The 17,589-nt window shown below is 42.0% G+C and overlaps 4 protein-coding genes across 6 annotated transcripts in view; 3 read left to right on the forward strand and 1 right to left on the reverse strand.

Annotated features, from left to right (window-relative positions):
- Window positions 1-84: 84 nt before the first annotated feature.
- Window positions 85-3,540, reverse strand: LOC109704468 (cysteine-rich receptor-like protein kinase 8; the record flags this gene model as incomplete). The annotated part of the gene is given in 6 exon segments (XM_020225209.1): window positions 85-322; window positions 497-707; window positions 837-964; window positions 1,068-1,190; window positions 1,843-2,192; window positions 2,917-3,540. Coding segments are annotated over 6 exon segments (1,583 nt in total), but the record flags the coding sequence as incomplete, so codon positions are not given.
- Window positions 3,541-5,542: 2,002 nt separating this feature from the next.
- On the forward strand, window positions 5,543-12,680 carry LOC109704466 (cysteine-rich receptor-like protein kinase 10). Of its 3 annotated transcripts, XM_020225206.1 has the most exons (8): window positions 5,543-5,895; window positions 6,104-6,603; window positions 10,173-10,310; window positions 10,399-10,532; window positions 10,825-11,035; window positions 11,287-11,527; window positions 11,640-11,790; window positions 12,081-12,680. In XM_020225206.1, exons 1-8 carry the CDS (start codon window positions 5,546-5,548, stop codon window positions 12,420-12,422), a joined length of 2,067 nt encoding a protein of 688 aa, XP_020080795.1. In that variant the 5' UTR covers window positions 5,543-5,545; the 3' UTR covers window positions 12,423-12,680. The 3 variants fall into 3 exon arrangements, with proteins under 3 accessions (XP_020080795.1, XP_020080793.1, XP_020080794.1); XM_020225204.1 differs by lacking the exons at window positions 5,543-5,895; window positions 6,104-6,603 and adding an exon at window positions 7,781-8,910; XM_020225205.1 differs by lacking the exons at window positions 5,543-5,895; window positions 6,104-6,603 and adding an exon at window positions 7,782-8,910 and having other exon boundaries at window positions 11,290-11,527.
- Window positions 12,681-15,989: 3,309 nt separating this feature from the next.
- On the forward strand, window positions 15,990-16,461 carry LOC109704465 (cysteine-rich repeat secretory protein 38-like). Its single transcript, XM_020225202.1, has 2 exons — window positions 15,990-16,348; window positions 16,434-16,461. The coding sequence occupies exons 1-2, from the start codon at window positions 15,990-15,992 to the stop codon at window positions 16,459-16,461; spliced, it is 387 nt and encodes a 128-aa protein (XP_020080791.1).
- A 20-nt stretch (window positions 16,462-16,481) lies between these two features.
- Window positions 16,482-17,589, forward strand: part of LOC109704467 (putative receptor-like protein kinase At4g00960) — a 10,564-nt gene continuing 9,456 nt past the window's right edge. The window contains exon 1 of the mRNA XM_020225208.1: window positions 16,482-16,857. Coding sequence (XP_020080797.1) covers window positions 16,509-16,857 — 349 coding nt within the window. The 5' untranslated portion in view covers window positions 16,482-16,508. The remainder of the gene's footprint in view (window positions 16,858-17,589) is intronic.

Consider the following 17,589-nt stretch of genomic DNA (forward strand, 5'->3'; position numbering starts at 1 on the left):
TGTGATTAATTAATTATAGTATAACCGGGAAATCGAATGATCTTTATTAAGAAGCTAAAAAAAAGAAGAAAACTTTCATATTACTTTGTCCCAACAATACGACTAGAGTTTCCTCGTGATTTCTCCATGTCAAAGAGCTTTGCAAGGCCAAAATCTGAAATTTTAGGGTTCATGAATTGATCTAACAAGATGTTGCTTGTTTTAAGATCTCGATGAACAATCCTGAGCCGAGAATCTTCATGAAGGTAAAGTAGGCCTCTAGCAATTCCTTCAATAATCTTGTAGCGCGTTGCCCAATCTAATTGTCCGTGATTATCATGAACTGTTCCATCCAGAATCAATGCTTTGTCAGCATATTTTCTTAAACAAAAAATTACGAAAAATATAAGTGATTCTTTTTCTTTTTTTTTTAATTTCCTTCAAGAATAAGAAGAGACTCCAGGCTTCTTTCATTATAAATCTCGTTATTTAGAGAGCAAAGAGACATGTAGATTACCAAATAAAAATTTGTCGAGACTTCTATTTGGAAGATACTCATAAACAAGCAACTTTTCATTCTCCTCCAAGCAAAAACCCAACAACCTCACAAGATTTCTATGCTGAAGCTTAGCGACGATGGCAACCTCATTCGTTAGCTCTAAAAGCCCTTGCCTTGAATTGATCGAAAGCCGTTTGACAGCTATTTCCAGGCCATCTTGAAGTATTCCCTATTGCGAATCAGGAACAGCATCCATTAGGAACAATTTGGCTCTTCACATCTTTTGGAATTTGGAGAGAACAAATTTTCTCTTGTAAAACTCAATAACTAAAATTCCTTTGAAAGTACTGAATGTTACCTTATAAACTGATCCAAAACCACCTTCTCCAAGCTTATTTTCGTCGGAGAAATTATTAGTAGCAAATTTTAGTGTCCCCAAATTATATAACAGAGTTTCACCATTTTGGCTCTCCTCATCTTCGACATCTGGTGGTCATAAAAAGTATCTTAAAATGTAAATAGCAGACAAAGAGAAGACTTAAGCTTTCGTATTAGTAGTTTCTAGAAAATTTACATTATGAGAACTTACTGGAAAAACCAATGGATTTTGTTCTCCTCGATTTGTAGACGAAGTACGCCGAGAGGAGACTTGTTGCAATAACGAAAGTTATGACACCAAGAGCAACTATCTCCTCTTTGTCCTTCTTGCTTCCTGCAACTAAAACTTCAAGGTTTAAATAGAATTTGCAGTTCTAAGTACGCACTGCTCAAAGTGATGAAACTCTTCTTCCAAATAGACCATTAGGAACAACAAAAGCTTATGTTGGTTGCATCAATTGAAGTTAAAAATAGACAACTAAATTGATTGTCAATAGTTTTATCCGATTAGGAGTCCATTCCCAAAAAAGAGGAAATTTTTGTTTCTCATTTCCTATCACATATTTAGCATCGTGGCACCACACGTCCCCAAAATAATCCCATGCAAAATGACAAGATTAGCTAGGCATACAGGGATTGGGCACTAGAACTAGAAATTAACTTAATCGGGCTAGCTTGAGAATATTTGGGTGCGTGACTTGTTCGTGAATGCCATGCACTACTTCTTGGGATATAGAAGCTACTTAGCTCCGCAGCCACTTCAGAAGTTTGTCTATCTCTTTATGGCAATCAAAAGTTGCCTTCGAGAATCTGACACAAGAAATGTCCATAACAGATTTACGACTCTTGCATTTTGTACCATTTACTAACATGCTGACATAGAAGATTTCTCCAGGATACTGGAATGTAATATGCGACTACAGTGATACAATTCACAAAGGAACCGACAAAAAACCATCACATAAGTAAACAGTAGTAAAACATACCTTTGCCTGCTTTCGTGGGTAGAGCAGCATCAGAATCCGGCAATGGTGCGGCAGCCAATGCAGGCGGTGGTGCTTCTGCTCCCAACATGCTCAAATTATAAAAAGGATATATCTCAAACCGCAGATAGCAAGTGTAAGTCAAAACTACCCCTCCCTGATGCCCCCAACAGCAGTTGGGCATTGCCGCCACTGATTGCTGTAAGCACTGGTAACAATCATCATCTGACCGGTCCCTCATGCACTGCACCAACCCAAACATCTTAATGAAGCTCGTGAAGGACACCTCACGAGTTGCAAACATTCGATTCGACTCGTAAGCCGCCCGCTTCGCCAACCCACCCATCAAATCCCTGTACATAGGGGTGAAAACTGATCAAAAACTGTGAAAAGATATTAGTTTTGGAAAACCAAATTTTCTTAATCGGAAAAAGAATTTGGAATTGAGTATCAAAATGCCCCTATAATTTCACACTTATATAGCTATAAAATTAGTAAGAAGCACAGAATAAATATAATATAGACTAAGAAAAATAAGTAAGAAATGTATCATCTTGCAGGATTTCACAATTCTCTTGATACATAGTCGGATAGAGTTCTTCAAGCTATATCCATATCAAAACAATATAGCAGTAAATTGCATCATTGGTCCAAAACTTCATCTGAGTTTTCAGATTGATTTCTTCTAACCTTTTAATTCTTATAATTGGACCCTTATGTCTACTAGTAGCTTCGATCAAGTCCCAAGGGCTTAAGGCTAGCTCTCATTCCGTGCGACCTATCAAATTGAGTAGCAAATAGTCTACAAAATCTATAAATAATTTTAAGAGTTTAGAATAACAAAAGTTAAAGTCAAAAGTTTGAGAACTAATAAATATTACAAATTGGAAAAAAAAAGAAAAAAAAAAGAAGAGACACCCATGTGGTTTACCGCTTCTTCAGTTCAGTGATATTAGTTAAAATCACGGAATAATGAGGTGAAAAGGCGACGAACCACAGGGAGTATCTGAAGTTTTTCCGAATTAAAAAATAATAATAATAAAAAACAACGAAATAAACGTTAGGAATCGATTGTACCCGTACAGCTGCTCGAACCTGGTGGGGTCCGAGACATTCCCTTCGTTGTAGAGAATCTTCTGGATGGACCAGTCGACGTCGTTGGAGAAGTTGGCGACGGAGTAGCGGAGGAAGCTCTTGTCGTACCAGACGGCGGCGGCTTTGGAGTTGGGGCAGCGCTCGGCGACCCCCGCTGCGGCGTCGGCGACGTAGGAGCTGCACGCGGCGGGGGAGGCGTCGCCGCGGCAGAGCGCGGCGGCGAAGACGCGGTCGGCGGGTCGGCCGCGGGAGAGAGCGGCGAAGCCCCCGGCGGCGGCGGCGGCGGCGGGGAGGGCGGAGAGGGCGGCGGCGAGGTTGGCTTGGAAGGTGCCGTTCGGGGCGAAGACGGAGTTTGGGGAGGAGCACACCACCCACGTGTAGGCGTTGGAGTCGGAGACGACGAAGGTGATGAGGGAAGAGGAGAAGAAGAGCACCAGAAGCAGCAGCAGCAGTAGTTGTTGTTGTAAGGGAAGGATGTGGGGAAGAGGAGGGGGAGAGGGTTTCATCATTTTCATGGAGAGAGAGAGAGAGAGAGGGGGATGGGGGAGGAAAAAGGAGAGGGAAGGGTCAGGGACGATACATTCGGAGGGAAGAATGGGAACAGTGATGAAGCAACCGTTTCCCCTTCCGAGAGAAAGTTTGTGTGATATATATTTGGAAAAACTTCAAAAAAAATCCATCTAGTTTCACATTTTTTCATTTTAATATCATATGGTTTAAAATGTATCAAGTTAGTACACTATGGTTTTTCACTTCATCACTTTAGTACCTTGTGATTTAAGGTGTATCAAGTTAGTACCCTATGGTTTCTCACTTTATATTAGTACTCTGTGGTTTAAGGTGTATCAAGTTAGTACCCTGTGGTTTTGCACTTTATCACTTTAGTATTATGTGGTTTCACACTTTATCAATTTAGTACCCTATGGTTTAAAAAACCAGAGGGTACTAACTTGATACAAAATTAAAACCACAGGGTACTAAAGTTATAATGTGCAAAACTACATGATACTAACTTGATACACCTTAAACCATAGGGTACTAAAGTGATAAAGTGAGAAACCACATGGTACTAACTTACATTTTAAACCACAGGGTACTAAAGTAAAAAAAATTGAAACCACAGGGAGGGTTTTGAAGTTTTTCTTATATATTTTCTTCATTTTTTTAAAAAAAATTAATTAAAAATATAATATAGCTAAATTTAAAATTTAAAATTTAAAAAATTAATCGCTAATACGTAGTAACGTGTTCTATACTCCTATATAAATTCTTTCTTTTTTTTTTCTTTTTTTTTTAAAAATTTTTAACCACCGTATTCTATACTCCGGTAGATAATCTCTGTATGATGTTGAACAGATTTCATTAATTGACTTAGACTTGACATAGAGTCGGACTTTCGGAACCCACATGTCCAACCACAGCAGCAGACGTTTTTTTTTGAATTATTTACATACACGTCCCTGCAAACATAGTGAATTGCGAAAATATCCCTGCAAAATAGAAACTCTATAAGTTGTCCCTGCAAAAGTCCTAAGTTATGCAGATATGTCCCTCCGGTTAACATCCGTTAGTGATCCGTTTATTTTTTAACAGTAGATTCGTGAAATGACCATTTTACCCTCTCAAATATATCCCTCCAAAAGTCTTCCTCTTCCCCTTCTCTTTCTCTTCCTCTTCGGACCGTCGAAGCAGATGACGACGGCGGCGGCGGCGGCGCGAGGTCGGGTTCGCCGACAACGAAGAAGAGGAAAGAACGCCAAGGCACCGGAGCTCTACCTAGAGCTCGTCGCCCTCAACGCCGTCTCCTCCCTCGTCGGCCTCCTCGGCGCCGACATCGCCGTCGACGTCGTCTCCCTCGTCACCGACCTCACCGACGCCGACGTCCTCGGCGACCACGACGACCCCGCGCACGACCTCGTCGCCGCCCTCGTCGACAACAACGCCCTCGAGCTTCTCGTCCAGAAACTCGCCCGCCTTTCCGAGGCCGACCCCGACGAGGTTTTTCTCCCTCACCGGTGACGAAGAAGAGGGAAGAGGAAGAGGAAGAAGGAAGAAGGAAGAAGAAGGGAAAAGAGGAAGAGGGAAGAGGAAAAAGAAGAGGGTTTGCCGCCGTCGTCGCTGTCGCCGCCGCATCTCCTCGCCGGCGACGAAGAAGAAGGAAGAGGAAGAGAAGGAAGAGGAAGAAGGATAAATACGTCAATTCACACTATACTTAACCATGGTTAAGTATTTTAACCGTGGTTAACGAAAAATTTCTAACAGATCTGGACGGCAGGGACATATCTGCATAACTTAGGACTTTTGCAGGGACAACTTATGGAGTTTCCGTTTTGCAGGAATATTTTCGCAATTCACTATATTTGCAGGGACGTGTATGCAAATAACCCTTTTTTTTTTTTGGTTTTTTTTTAGATGTCAACCAGTGGACACAAGTCACCACAATCTTTTCGACAGAGGTCAACAGTCAACGGTCCCTACACTGCAACAAGTATTCCACACGCAAAAGGAGCTATTTCCTGGTTGACCAGTAATGTATCGTCTCCTAGCATCGAATTACAACATATTATAGCATCGATTGTTGTCACTTTGCACCACTTCTTGTGAGGAAACTATGAAATCACCATCTCAGCTATTTTTCCTACTATGCCTTCTGATTGTTCTTTACATTACTCCTGCAGCAAACGCAGAGAAACCTCTGTACAACGTCTGCCGCAGCGATGCGAACTACACGGCCAACAGCACCTTCCAGGCTAACCTCGACCGCGTCCTCTCCTCCCTCCCCTCCGCCGCTGCTCCTTCCGGCTTCGCCAACACCACTGTCGGTCGAGCGGGACCCAATCAAGTCCACGGCCTTGCCCTCTGCCGCGGCGATGTCTCTTCTGCGGACTGTTTGAGTTGCTTGAAGAACCGCACTAAAGATATCGTCGCCAAATGCCCGCACGGCGTCGGGTCGACAATATGGTATGTACCGTGAAACGATCCTTTTTTTCTAAAATCTTTAATCAGTTAAAAGACGGTGTTTTTATTCATCATTGGCCCGACCAGCGAATTCGGGATAAACGAAAGAAAATTAAATGAGGCTACCCAGGACCTGTATAAATCAAAGTTTCTGTTTTGATCACATGTAAATCGCCAATATTTAGTAGTTTTAATCATTTATACTTAACAGGTACGACAACTGCATGCTCCGCTATGACAACCTTAGCTTCTTCTCCGAAGTCGACAATTCCTTCTACGTATACATGCGGAACCCGAACAACGTGACAGAGCCGCAGCTGTTCGGCAATCTGCTAGGGCAGCTGATGGACACCCTTACGGTGACTGCTGCACGGTCGCCGCAGATGTTCGCCTTTGGCGAGGTGAACTTCACCAAATCCAATAAACTCTACGGGATGGCACAGTGCACAAGAGACTTGGATAGTATCGATTGTTACAGATGCCTAACGGATTATGTGGGGTTTATCCCAAGTTGCTGCGATGGGATGCAGGGTGGGAGGGTGTTTGGAAGCAGCTGTGTCATCCGATACGAGTTGTATCAGTTTTATAATGTGTCGGCAGTGCAAAACATGGCGGCACCACCACCGTCGAAAGCAAATACACCTGCACCACCCAGGGCGAGCCCTCCGATAAAAGGAAGTAATACAACAGGAAATACGATGAGTAGCGGCGGTAAGTCAGATTTTTTAAGTGTGAATTTGATTGCAGCGCAATTCGTTTCTCGTATTTTATGCCTACTTTCAGCTTTATAAATTTAGACTAATAGAACCAGCCGAGGAGTAACAGAGCAACACCTCAAACCCTCATGGCATATGAGGGCAACGAAAAATCATGTCTTAGGTAGAGGAAACTTAATGGGAACAACTAAAGAAAACAAGCCCTACGGTAAACAAGCAATAGAAACACAGAACAAGAGAACACAACAATACAAGAAATATATATAGTTCGACCAATGATGCGTGATACTTACCTATCCAATACGTTCTTTGACTAATCCCCGACACAAGATACAAGAAGTAGATTGGATATAAGAAATCTCTCTCCAGAACTTTCACACGTTTTTTCTAAACTAGAATTTTACAATGAAACTTTCTGAAAGATTCTCTCGAAGGGTCCTCATCAGGGATGTACATGATCCCATATATATGGCCACATAAAATTTTAGGTTTAAAACCGCCTTGGGCTGTCAAATCTGATCGGTCAGGATCCACAAATCTGACTGATCACTTATATGTCAAATCCATCTGAGCGATGCGATTAGTCGTAAATCAATTTTAGAGCGACCAGACCATCCAATCCGATCAAACGGATCACCCATCCGACCGATTGGAAGTTTGAGAGAACCAAGTTCTGACCGGTTGGTCCCGACCAATCGGATTGTCCTACAAGCCATCCCAAATTCTGGAACAAGCATCCCTTAACTCAAATCTTCAACGCTCCACTGTAGAGTTGGGTAGAACATAATTTCACCTTGATCCAACATAGACTGTATTGAGACGACGCAATGAACATTAATTTCTGCGACACATACTTAGTTTAATCCTGCTTTTAAAAGCTTTTAAAGTCACTATCTAAATATGGTAATCAGGTACAAACAACTAAAATAGCTGAGAGCATTGCAATTTGGCAACAGCGATAGATTAAGCTAAGAACTCATTGGTATGCGCCGTACGGAAAACTTAACATGGGTGTAGAGTAGGCATGGGATGTTAGATTTGGATGCAGCGCCAGTTCGTGCGCAGATCTAAGAATTAAATTTGTGCTCATGCGATGCATTAAAACTAGTTATAGTAATTTAATGTGTTGTAAAAACTAGGGTCGATTTTTTTTTTTTTTTTTTTTTTTTTTTGCGCGTTTTAGTTGGCTTCGAGCCGTCAACTCATCGTCTGAGTCAATAAGGTCCACGCCACATCACTCATGGCCCATCTCACGCGGAATCAATAGATCAACAAAACAGGATCGAACACACAGGGCGAGGCCATTTTAAACTATCCATTTATTAAATGCTGAACTATTGTCTCATTATTTCCTTTATGTATCCCTATCTTACATCCCTATCTTTCAATATCATTAATAATCCCCTCCTACTTGATTGTGAGAAAACTATGGAACCTCTCCCACTCCCCTTCCTCCTCTGCTCCCTCCTCCTCATTCTCCTCCACACCCCAACATCCAAATCCAGCACCTTCTACATCAACTGCCCCACCAACGCGAACTACACGGCGAACAGCATCTTCCAGTCGAACCTCAACCTCCTCCTGTCTTCCCTCCCCTCTGAAGCCGCCCCCTCCGGCTTCTACAACATCTCGGTCGGTCGAAGCGGCGCCGACCAAGTCTACGGCCTCGCGTTATGCCGCGGCGACGTCTCCTCTGCCGACTGCAACGCCTGTTTGACTAGAGCCGCGCAAGACGCTGTCGCAAAGTGCCCGCGCGGCATGTCGAGCACCCTGTGGTACGACGACTGCATGCTGCGCTACTCCAACTATAGCTTCTTTGGCATCGCCGACAGCTCGCCCCTAGTATACTTGTCGAACGTGCAGAACGTCACGGATCCGCAGCTGTTCGATGACCAGCTCGGGCAGCTGATGAAGAGCTTGGCCATGAAAGCAGCCTATGGGTCGGGGCGGCCGCCGTTATTCGCGGTGGGGGAGGTCAACTTTACGAGCTTTAATAACATATACGGGCTGGTGCAGTGCACGAGGGATCTGTCGCCGACGGGCTGCTATGGGTGCTTGTCGAGTTACATCGGGAGCATCCCGCAGTGCTGCAGCACGAAGATCGGCGGGAGGATTGAAGGAGAGAATTGTATCGTCCGGTTTGAGTCGGCTCCGTTTTATAATTTGGCGCCATCCGGGAACGAGGCGCCGCCGCCGATGCCGCAATCAAATGGGACGAGCACGACGACGCCATCGCCGCCGGCACGGTTGGGTCAGAATACGGGTAATGGCAGCAGTCAAACGGGCGGTAAGGGAACCGGAGGTAAGTCAAAGTCCTTCTCCCGCGTTGACTTTCTTCTGTGGGGATTTGCTCGCTGTACCGGGCGGCTGTAGGAAACCTCTTCTGTTCGTAGGTGTGCACCGTCACATTAATTCGAGGTGGGGTTAGGGATGCAAATGGATCCGGGTTGGTGGAGCTCCGCCTCGATCCGCCCCGAATGGGGTGGTAAGTGGGAACAAAAAATATAGAAAAATATAACCCGTCCCGAATCCGCCCCGATCCGTCAAGTAAATGGAGCGGGAGGCGGGAGACTCTTTTCTTCCTTCAATCTATCTCGATCCGTTAAAAATCCGCTCCCGTCCCGCTCCCGTCCCGATCCGCCCCGAATGGAGCGGTAAGTGAGAGCCAAAAATAAAATGAAAAATAATCCGCCCCGAATCCACCCCGCCCAAATAAGAAATGGAGCGGGAGGTGGGGGAACTCTCCCGCCCCCGGATCCGCCCCGTTTGCATCCTTAGGTGGGGTGGATAAAGCATGCGTGACTTCGTTGAGAAGCTCCGCAACAAAGTTTTACCAAAGATAATGTGGTAAACTGTGTGCTTTATCTCGTGTCTAAATTTAATGACCTATTTCAATCTAATCAAATCTTAAATTCTTTTTTTTTTATTAAACAGGGATATACCCTATTTGCAAATCTTAAATTCTGTAATTTATTTTGTGCCTGGATTTAACGATATGTTCCAATCTAGTCAAACCTTCACACCAAATAGTACAGCGAATTTAGAATGTGGTGCTCTACAGAAATTTAAAATTGAAGGACTTTTTTCACCATCATGTTGCGTGTGAGAATCGTCCACTAACGAAGGGATGTTGCTTTCAAAGTAAACTATATGGTCTTCAACTTGGCATAGAAAAATAATATTTGCAAGAACCTTATTCATTTTCATAAAAATTAACGTAATTAGAAATGTAAAGTAATTAAGTTCAAATGTAAACTCTCAGGTATCAATTATTAAATTTTTAGCCAACTGTATTAGATACTACGGTTGGCAACAAATGTGAAAAAGTTGGAAGTAATAAGCATATATAAGCTAATGGAAGGTGTTGTTAGTTACCAAAACAAACTGACTCATTTTGCTTGATATGGCTTATTAATAAATCGACTCTTTTTTTTCTCTGAAAAGATTAATGATTCAACTCGCTTTGATATTACATGTTAAAGGGAAAGAAAACAGATTAAATGAATGAATTCAAACTTTCGTTTGATTTCGAGAACTAAGTAGGATCACTTACTCTTGGTGCAGGAATTAATGGAACTACAAAGACAATTATTATTGTTGCCATTTCTGTGGTTGCTGCTGCATTGTTGCTCCTCTCTGCTATCTTTCTCTGCCTGAGAATAAGAAAGAAACAAAGAAAACCAGTTAGAAATGCTCTGATGAGTAAGTTCCACACATAACTATATTTGATTCAACACACACACTGAACATAAAAATTCATTTTTGTACTAAGATACTGCTCTTCATGAAGTAAATGGAGGAGATGACCAGGAAATTAGAAGCGCGGAATCTCTATTGTTCGATTTGGCAACAATACGAGCTGCCACAAGCAACTTCTCAGAGGCAAATAAGTTAGGAGAAGGTGGATTTGGACCAGTGTATAAGGTGAATTCTCAACTCTTAAGTGCTCCAATTCAATTAATTAATCTGCAAAAGACAATATATTTAGCTTATGTGTTCTGCATGTTAAGAACTACTAGCCTCTAAAAGTATTAACAGCTAGAAAACTGTATTTTTATATTTGGTATCGAACATTTTCTTTCATGTCTTGGCTCGAGACTTTTTAATTAACTCAGACCTCTTATTCTGGTAATATATATTAATAACTATTTATTTCTACAAACTTATAATACTATAAGATAAATTTTTTAACATTTGCATATAACACTGAAAACAGGGGATGTTACACGATGGGCAAGAAATTGCAGTGAAGAGGCTCTCAATGAGCTCAGTACAGGGGCTTGTCGAGCTGAAAAATGAAGTGGTGCTTGTGGCAAAACTTCAGCATAGGAATCTGGTGAGGCTAATTGGTTGCTGCTTGGAAGAGCAAGAAAAGCTTCTTATCTATGAGTACCTGCCCAACACAAGCCTTGATAAGTTTCTCTTTGGTATAGCTCATCACAGCATAATTGTTTATTCACATTGCTACTTGATTTGAAGTTACCTTCATTCAATGAAGTACTCTTTTACTTGTTTTGGCCACTTTGATACATTTGTCGTAAAGTCAATTTTGCTTCTAAAATAGGTTTCCTTCTTTTTAGGGATGTGAAATTATCTGTATGATTTAAATGTTGTTATTAACTGTTATAGCTAACTGAGAAATGCCATATATATATAACACTATTTTACTCAAATGAAGCAGATCCTGTGAGGCGCGAACAATTAGATTGGATAGTACGGTACAAGATCATCGAAGGGATTAGCCGAGGACTTCTCTATCTCCACGAAGATTCGAGGTTAAAGATAGTTCACCGTGATCTGAAAGCGAGCAACATCTTGTTGGATGCTTTTATGACCCCTAAAATCTCCGACTTCGGTCTCGCAAAGCTCTTTGACATCGACACGAGTGAAGGAAACACAAGTCGGATCGCAGGAACATAGTAAGCACATTCTACACCCAAAACTCAATAAAGAATAAAAGATTTACTAGAGTTTCTCTCCCAACGAGATTCTCATATAATGTTGATGCTTAAAACTTGTTGTTAATTGCAGCGGATATATGGCACCGGAGTATGTAATTCATGGACATTTCTCAACAAAATCAGATGTTTTTAGTTATGGCGTGTTGCTTTTGGAGATTGTGACTGGACGAAGAAACGCTCGCTCTCAAGAAACTATTCATTCAGAAGACGTTCTATCCTATGTAAGCATTCTCTATACCTTAATAGGTGGATAAGGTATTCATTTTAAATTTACTGTCCCGGATTCAAATCGGAGACGGTGACAATAATATAGTCAGGTTTCAAAAACCCAAAATTTTTACTAGAGGTCCACATGACATTTAAAAAAAGAGTATTCAATCTTTGAAAATTTTTACTTTACCCCCCTACGTTTTTTGAAGCCACGCTTTGACGCTCCCAGTCACGATGAATTTTTCTTAACAAATCGAGGTAATTTTCTACTGCTAACTATATATTGCTCTTTCTTAAATAGGTGTGGAAGCACTGGACCGAAGGGACTGCACACGAGGTGCTCGACCCGAGTCTCGGGGGGCAGTGTCGGTTGCAGGACGTGCTGAGATGCATCCACATTGGGCTGCTGTGCGTCCAGGACGACCCGTCGAACCGGCCGAGCATGACGTCCGTCGTGCTCATGCTCAGCAGCCTCTCCTTCACCCTCCCCGCCCCCTCGGCCCCTGCTTTCGTCATTCTGCATGGCTCAACTGCAGACAACACGGAGGCGATCGAGACTGATGCGTCCGGCGGGCTGCAGCGGAGGACGACGAGGGCTGTGTCGGTGAACGATGTCTCCATTTCAGAATTCGAACCACGGTAGCGTCTCGGAGCTGAGGAATATTGAACAGAATTAATATACTGAGTTCGAGTGGCAAAAGTGTGTGATTTTTTTACGTTGCCGAATAAACAGCAAAGGCGTTGTGAATCTAGCTAGATTTACGTAAGCTTGCTTATTTTTGTGACTTTCCTTCTTTCGAATGCTATGGCAAGAAGATTTTGTTCAGTATCTCTCTTTTAACTATGCAAGATGTAATAAAATAAATTATGAAAAGCCTCCTGTATTTTAGCCCCTTTTGTACAGTCATTGTTTATATTTAAAAATTTTGTCAATTTTTATCCGACACTTTATTATAATTTTAAAAGATCTAAAGCTATATAGTAATGGTTAAATTTAGTTGTAAAATTTTATAAAATAAATTTATGGATAAAATTAGATATATTTAATATATAATAGAATTATATAAAAATAAGTTTGCAAATAAAGTGAGTTATAGATACTATTCTCTTTTTTTTGAGAAATTAATACACGTAACCAGTGCGTCGTGCTCGATATATATGTGTTAAACCCTACCACAACAGCATCAAAATTAGAATTTAATTTATTCAATGTAATTCATAACGTTAAAAGATTTGCGCATATCAAAAAGACATAAATGTGAGATATTTATTTTTTTGAAAACGCTATCTAGTACGTATGGTAATTAGGATTATAAAATTACTATGTTTGGTTTAATAAGAGTATAATTTTAGTAATGTAGATAGTAATATATAAAATTTTCCACAAGTAGACCCATACTTAAAATTTTGTGTTTACATTTAAAATCAAATTTAAAATTTAAATGTAAACACAAAATTTGAATTTTAAAATTTACACTTAAAATGTAAATAGCGGACAAAGAGATAGCAACCGAAGACTTGAGCTTTCGTATTAGTAGTGTCTAGAAAATTTACATTATGAGAACTTACTGGAAAAACCAATGGATTTTCTTCTCCTCGATTTGTAGACAACGTATGCCAAGAGGAGACTCGTTGCAATAACGAAAGTTATGACTTATGACACCAGGAGCAACTATCTCCTCTTTGTCCTTCTTGCTTCCTGCAACTAAAACTTCAAGGTTTAAATAGAACTTGCAGATCTAAGTATGCACTGCTCAAAATGATGAAACTCTTCTTCCAAATAGACACTTAGGAACAACAAAAGCTTATATTGGTTGCGTCAATTGAAGATAAAAACAGACAACTAAATTGATTGTCAATAGTTTTATCCGATTAGGAGTCCATTCCCAAAATAGAGGAAATTTTTGTTTCACATTTCCTATCACATATTTAGCATCGTGGCACCACACGTCCCCAAAATAATCCCATGCATAATGACAAGATTAGCTAGGCATACAGGGATTGGGCACTAGAACTAGAAATTAACTTAATCAGGCTAGCTCGGGCATTTTGGGGTGCGTGGCTTGTTGGTAAATGCCATGCAACTACTTCTTGGGATATAGAAGCTACTTAGAAAGGAGTATTGCCTCAGCAGCCACATCAGAGGTTTGTCTATCTCTTTATGGCAATCTAAAGTTGCCTTTGAGAATCTGACACAAGAAATGTCCATAACTGATTTACGACTCTTGTATTTTGTACCATTTACTAACATGCTGACATAGAAGATTTCTCCAGGATACTGGAATGTAATATGCGACTACAGTGATACAATTCACAAAGGAACCGACAAAAAACCATCACAAAAGTAAACAGTAGTAAAACATACCTTCGCCTGCTTTCGTGGGTAGAGCAGCATCAAAATCCGGCAATGGTGCGGCAGCCAATGCAGGCGGTGGTGCCTCCGCTCCCAACTTGCTCAAATTATAAAAAGGACATATCTCAAACCGCAGATAGCAAGTGTAAGTCAAAACAACCCCTCCCTGATGCCCCCAACAGCAGTTGAGCATTGCCGCCACAGCACTGGTAACAATCATCATCTGACCGGTCCCTCATGCACTGCACCAACCCAAACATCTTAATCAAGCTCGTGAAGGGCACCTCACCGGTTGCAGACATTCGATTTGACTCGTAAGCCGCCCGCTTCGCTAACCCGCCCATCAAATCCCTGTACATGAGGGAGAAAACTGATCAAAAACTGTGAAAAGATATTAGTTTTGGAAACCACATTTGCTTAATCGGAAAAAGAATTTGGAATTGAGTATCAAAATGTCCCTATAATTTCACACTTTTATAGCTATAAAATTAGTAAGACGCACAGAATAAATGTAATGCAGACTAAGAAAAATAAGCAACAAATGTGGCGTTGGGCTACGTCGGCGGCGGGCATGGCAGCGGACAGCGCCGGATTGGGGTGACTCCGGGCGGATTTGGGCGATGTCGGCGGCGGGCATGACAGCGGACCCATTGAAGAAAAAACTTAATGGGAGCACTACCATAAACAAGCAATAGAAACAGAGAACAAGAGATGACAATAACACAAGAAATTTATGTAGTTTGACCAATAATATATCAACTTACAGCCACGAACAAATCGAATTCAATATCTTTTTTGACTAATCTACGGTGGAAAGGTATAAAATGTAGATTAGATATAAGAAATCACTTTTTAGAACTTTCACACGCTTTCTCTTGACTAGAATTTTACAACGAAACTTCCTACAAGATCCTCTCAAAATGTTCTCACTAGGGATTTCAGGTTCAAAACCGCCTCGGGCTGTCGAATCCGATCGGTTGAATCGCCAAATCCGACTGATCAGCTTATATACCAAATCCACCCGAGTGATGCGATCAGTCGGAAATTATCTTACGAGCGATCGGACAACCCAATCCGACCAATTGGATTACCCATCTGACCGATCGGAAGTTTGAGGGAACCTAGTTCCGACAGGTCTATTTGGACTGATCGGATTGTCCTGCAAGCCATCCCACGTTCCGAAAGAAGCATCCAGTAACCCAAATATTCGACGCTGGATCCATGGTAGAGTTGACTAGATCGTAGATAACTTCACCTTGATCCAGCATAAACTATATCGACTCAATGAACATTGGTTTCTGCAACACATGCTTAGTTTAATCCTGTTTTTACGCTTTTAATTAAAGTCAATATCTAAATATGGTAATTAGGTACAAACAACTAAAATAGCTGAGACCCTCATTGGTATGCCCCGTACGGGAAACTTAACATGGGTGTAGAGTAGGCATGGGATGTTAGATTGGGATGCGGCGCGAGTTTGGGTGCAGATAGAATTAAAATTTTCTATCATTAGATATTAATCTAAGAATTAAATTTGTGCCCATGCGATGCATAAAAATAGTTATATTAATTTAATTTATTATAAAAATTAGAGGTTTTTTTTTTTTTTTTTTTTTTTTTTGGGCGCGTTGGGTGGCTTCGAGCCTTCAACTCATCGTCCGAGTCAATAAGGTCCACGCCACATCACTCACGTTCCCATCTCATGCGGAATCAATAGATCAACAATCAGGATCACACACGCAGGTCAAGGCCATTTTCAATTATCCATTTATTAAATGCTGAATTATTGTCTCATTATTTCCTTTATATATCCCTGTCTTTCAATATCATTAATCCCTTTCTACTTGTGAGAAAACTATGGAGTCTCTCCCTCTCCCCTTCCTCCTCTGCTCCCTCCTCATTCTCCTCCACACCCCCACATCCAAATCGGACCCCCTCCACATCAACTGCCCCGCGAACTACACGGCAAACAGCACCTTCCAGTCGAACCTCAACCTTCTCCTGTCTTCTCTCCCCTCCGAAGCCGGCCCCTCCGGCTTCTACAACGTCTCGGTCGGTCGAAACGGTGCCGACCAAGTCTACGGCCTCGCGTTATGCCGCGGCGACGTCTCCTCTGTCGACTGCAACACCTGCTTGACTACCGCCGCACAAGACGCTGTCGCAAAGTGCCCGCGCGGCATGTCGAACACCCTGTGGTACGACAACTGCATGCTGCGGTACTCCAACAATAGCTTCTTTGGCATCGCCAGCAGCTCGGTTCAGTTGTGCCTGGTGAACGTGCAGAACGTCACGGACCCGCAGCTGTTCGATGACCAGCTCGGGCACCTGATGAATAATTTGGCCACGGAAGCGGCCTACGGGTCGGGGCGGCCGCCGATGTTCGCGGCAGGAAAGGGTAACTTCACGAACTTTTTGAATATATACGCGATGGCGCAGTGCACGAGGGACCAGTCGCCGGATGACTGCTACACGTGCTTGACGACTTACATCGGGAACATCCCGGCTTGCTGCGGCACGAAGCAAGGCGGGAGGATATTAGGAGAGACTTGCACCATCCGGTTCGAACTTTATCTGTTTTATAATTTGTCGGCCGTCGAGAACGCGGCGATCGCACCGCCGCCGCCGCCTCCCCAGGGGACGAGCTCGGTGGCGCCGCCACCACCGGCAGGGTCGGGTCAGAATACGGCTAACAGAAGCAGTCAAACGGGCGGTGAGGGCAGCGGAGGTAAGTCAAAGTCCTTTTCCCTCGTTGACTTTCTGATGTTCGGGATTGGCTTCTATTCATAGGTATGCGGCATCGCATTAATTGCACGTGGCCGTGGATAGTTTTATAAGCATGCGTGATTTTGTCAAGAAGCTCGTTAGCAAAGTTTTACTATCACAATTTAATATACTGTATGATTTATCTAATCGAATCTTAAACCTAAACCGTATAATTTATCTCGAGTCTTGATCTGATGGTACGTTCTAATCTAATCAAACCTTAGCACTAAATAGTACAATTAGTTTAGAGGGGCCAATTAAGAAAGAATGAGGTGCTCTACCGAAATTTTAGACTTGCAGGACTTCTTTGCCCCTCGTGTTGCGTGCGAGAGTCGTCCGCTAGCGAGGGGATGTTGCTTTCAAAGTAAACAATATGGTCTTCAATTTGGTGGAGAAAAATAATCTTTGCAAGGACTTTGTTCATTTTCTTAAAAATTAACGAAACTAGAAATATGAAATAACTAGTTTCAAACGTGAACTCTTCTATATCAATTATTAAATTTTTAGCTACCTGTAGAAGATACGATCAGTAACAAATATGAAAAGTTACCGATAGTTCCTAACGCAAATGACAAAAAGACTTAATGGTTGGTACCCGAGACCCAAGTTGGAATCCTAGTTGATTCATATTTCCAACTAAATTTATTTCTAAATACTACATTTCTCTCCAAAAAAAAAAAAAAAAACAATTATG

This window comes from Ananas comosus, unplaced genomic scaffold, assembly GCF_001540865.1.
Source record: "Ananas comosus cultivar F153 unplaced genomic scaffold, ASM154086v1, whole genome shotgun sequence".
Classification (NCBI taxonomy): Eukaryota; Viridiplantae; Streptophyta; class Magnoliopsida; order Poales; family Bromeliaceae; genus Ananas; species Ananas comosus.

Bases quoted from the DNA above. Each gene is read 5' to 3' on its own strand.
- LOC109704466 (XM_020225204.1), top strand. From the start codon at position 7,935: ATGCTGAACTATTGTCTCATTATTTCCTTTATGTATCCCTATCTTACA. The intron at 11,528-11,639 runs GTAAGCACATTC...TGTTAATTGCAG, and splicing joins AGTCGGATCGCAGGAACATA to CGGATATATGGCACCGGAGT. The intron at 11,791-12,080 runs GTAAGCATTCTC...TTTCTTAAATAG, and splicing joins CAGAAGACGTTCTATCCTAT to GTGTGGAAGCACTGGACCGA.
- LOC109704465 (XM_020225202.1), top strand. From the start codon at position 15,990: ATGGAGTCTCTCCCTCTCCCCTTCCTCCTCTGCTCCCTCCTCATTCTC. The intron at 16,349-16,433 runs GTACTCCAACAA...ACGGACCCGCAG, and splicing joins TACGACAACTGCATGCTGCG to CTGTTCGATGACCAGCTCGG.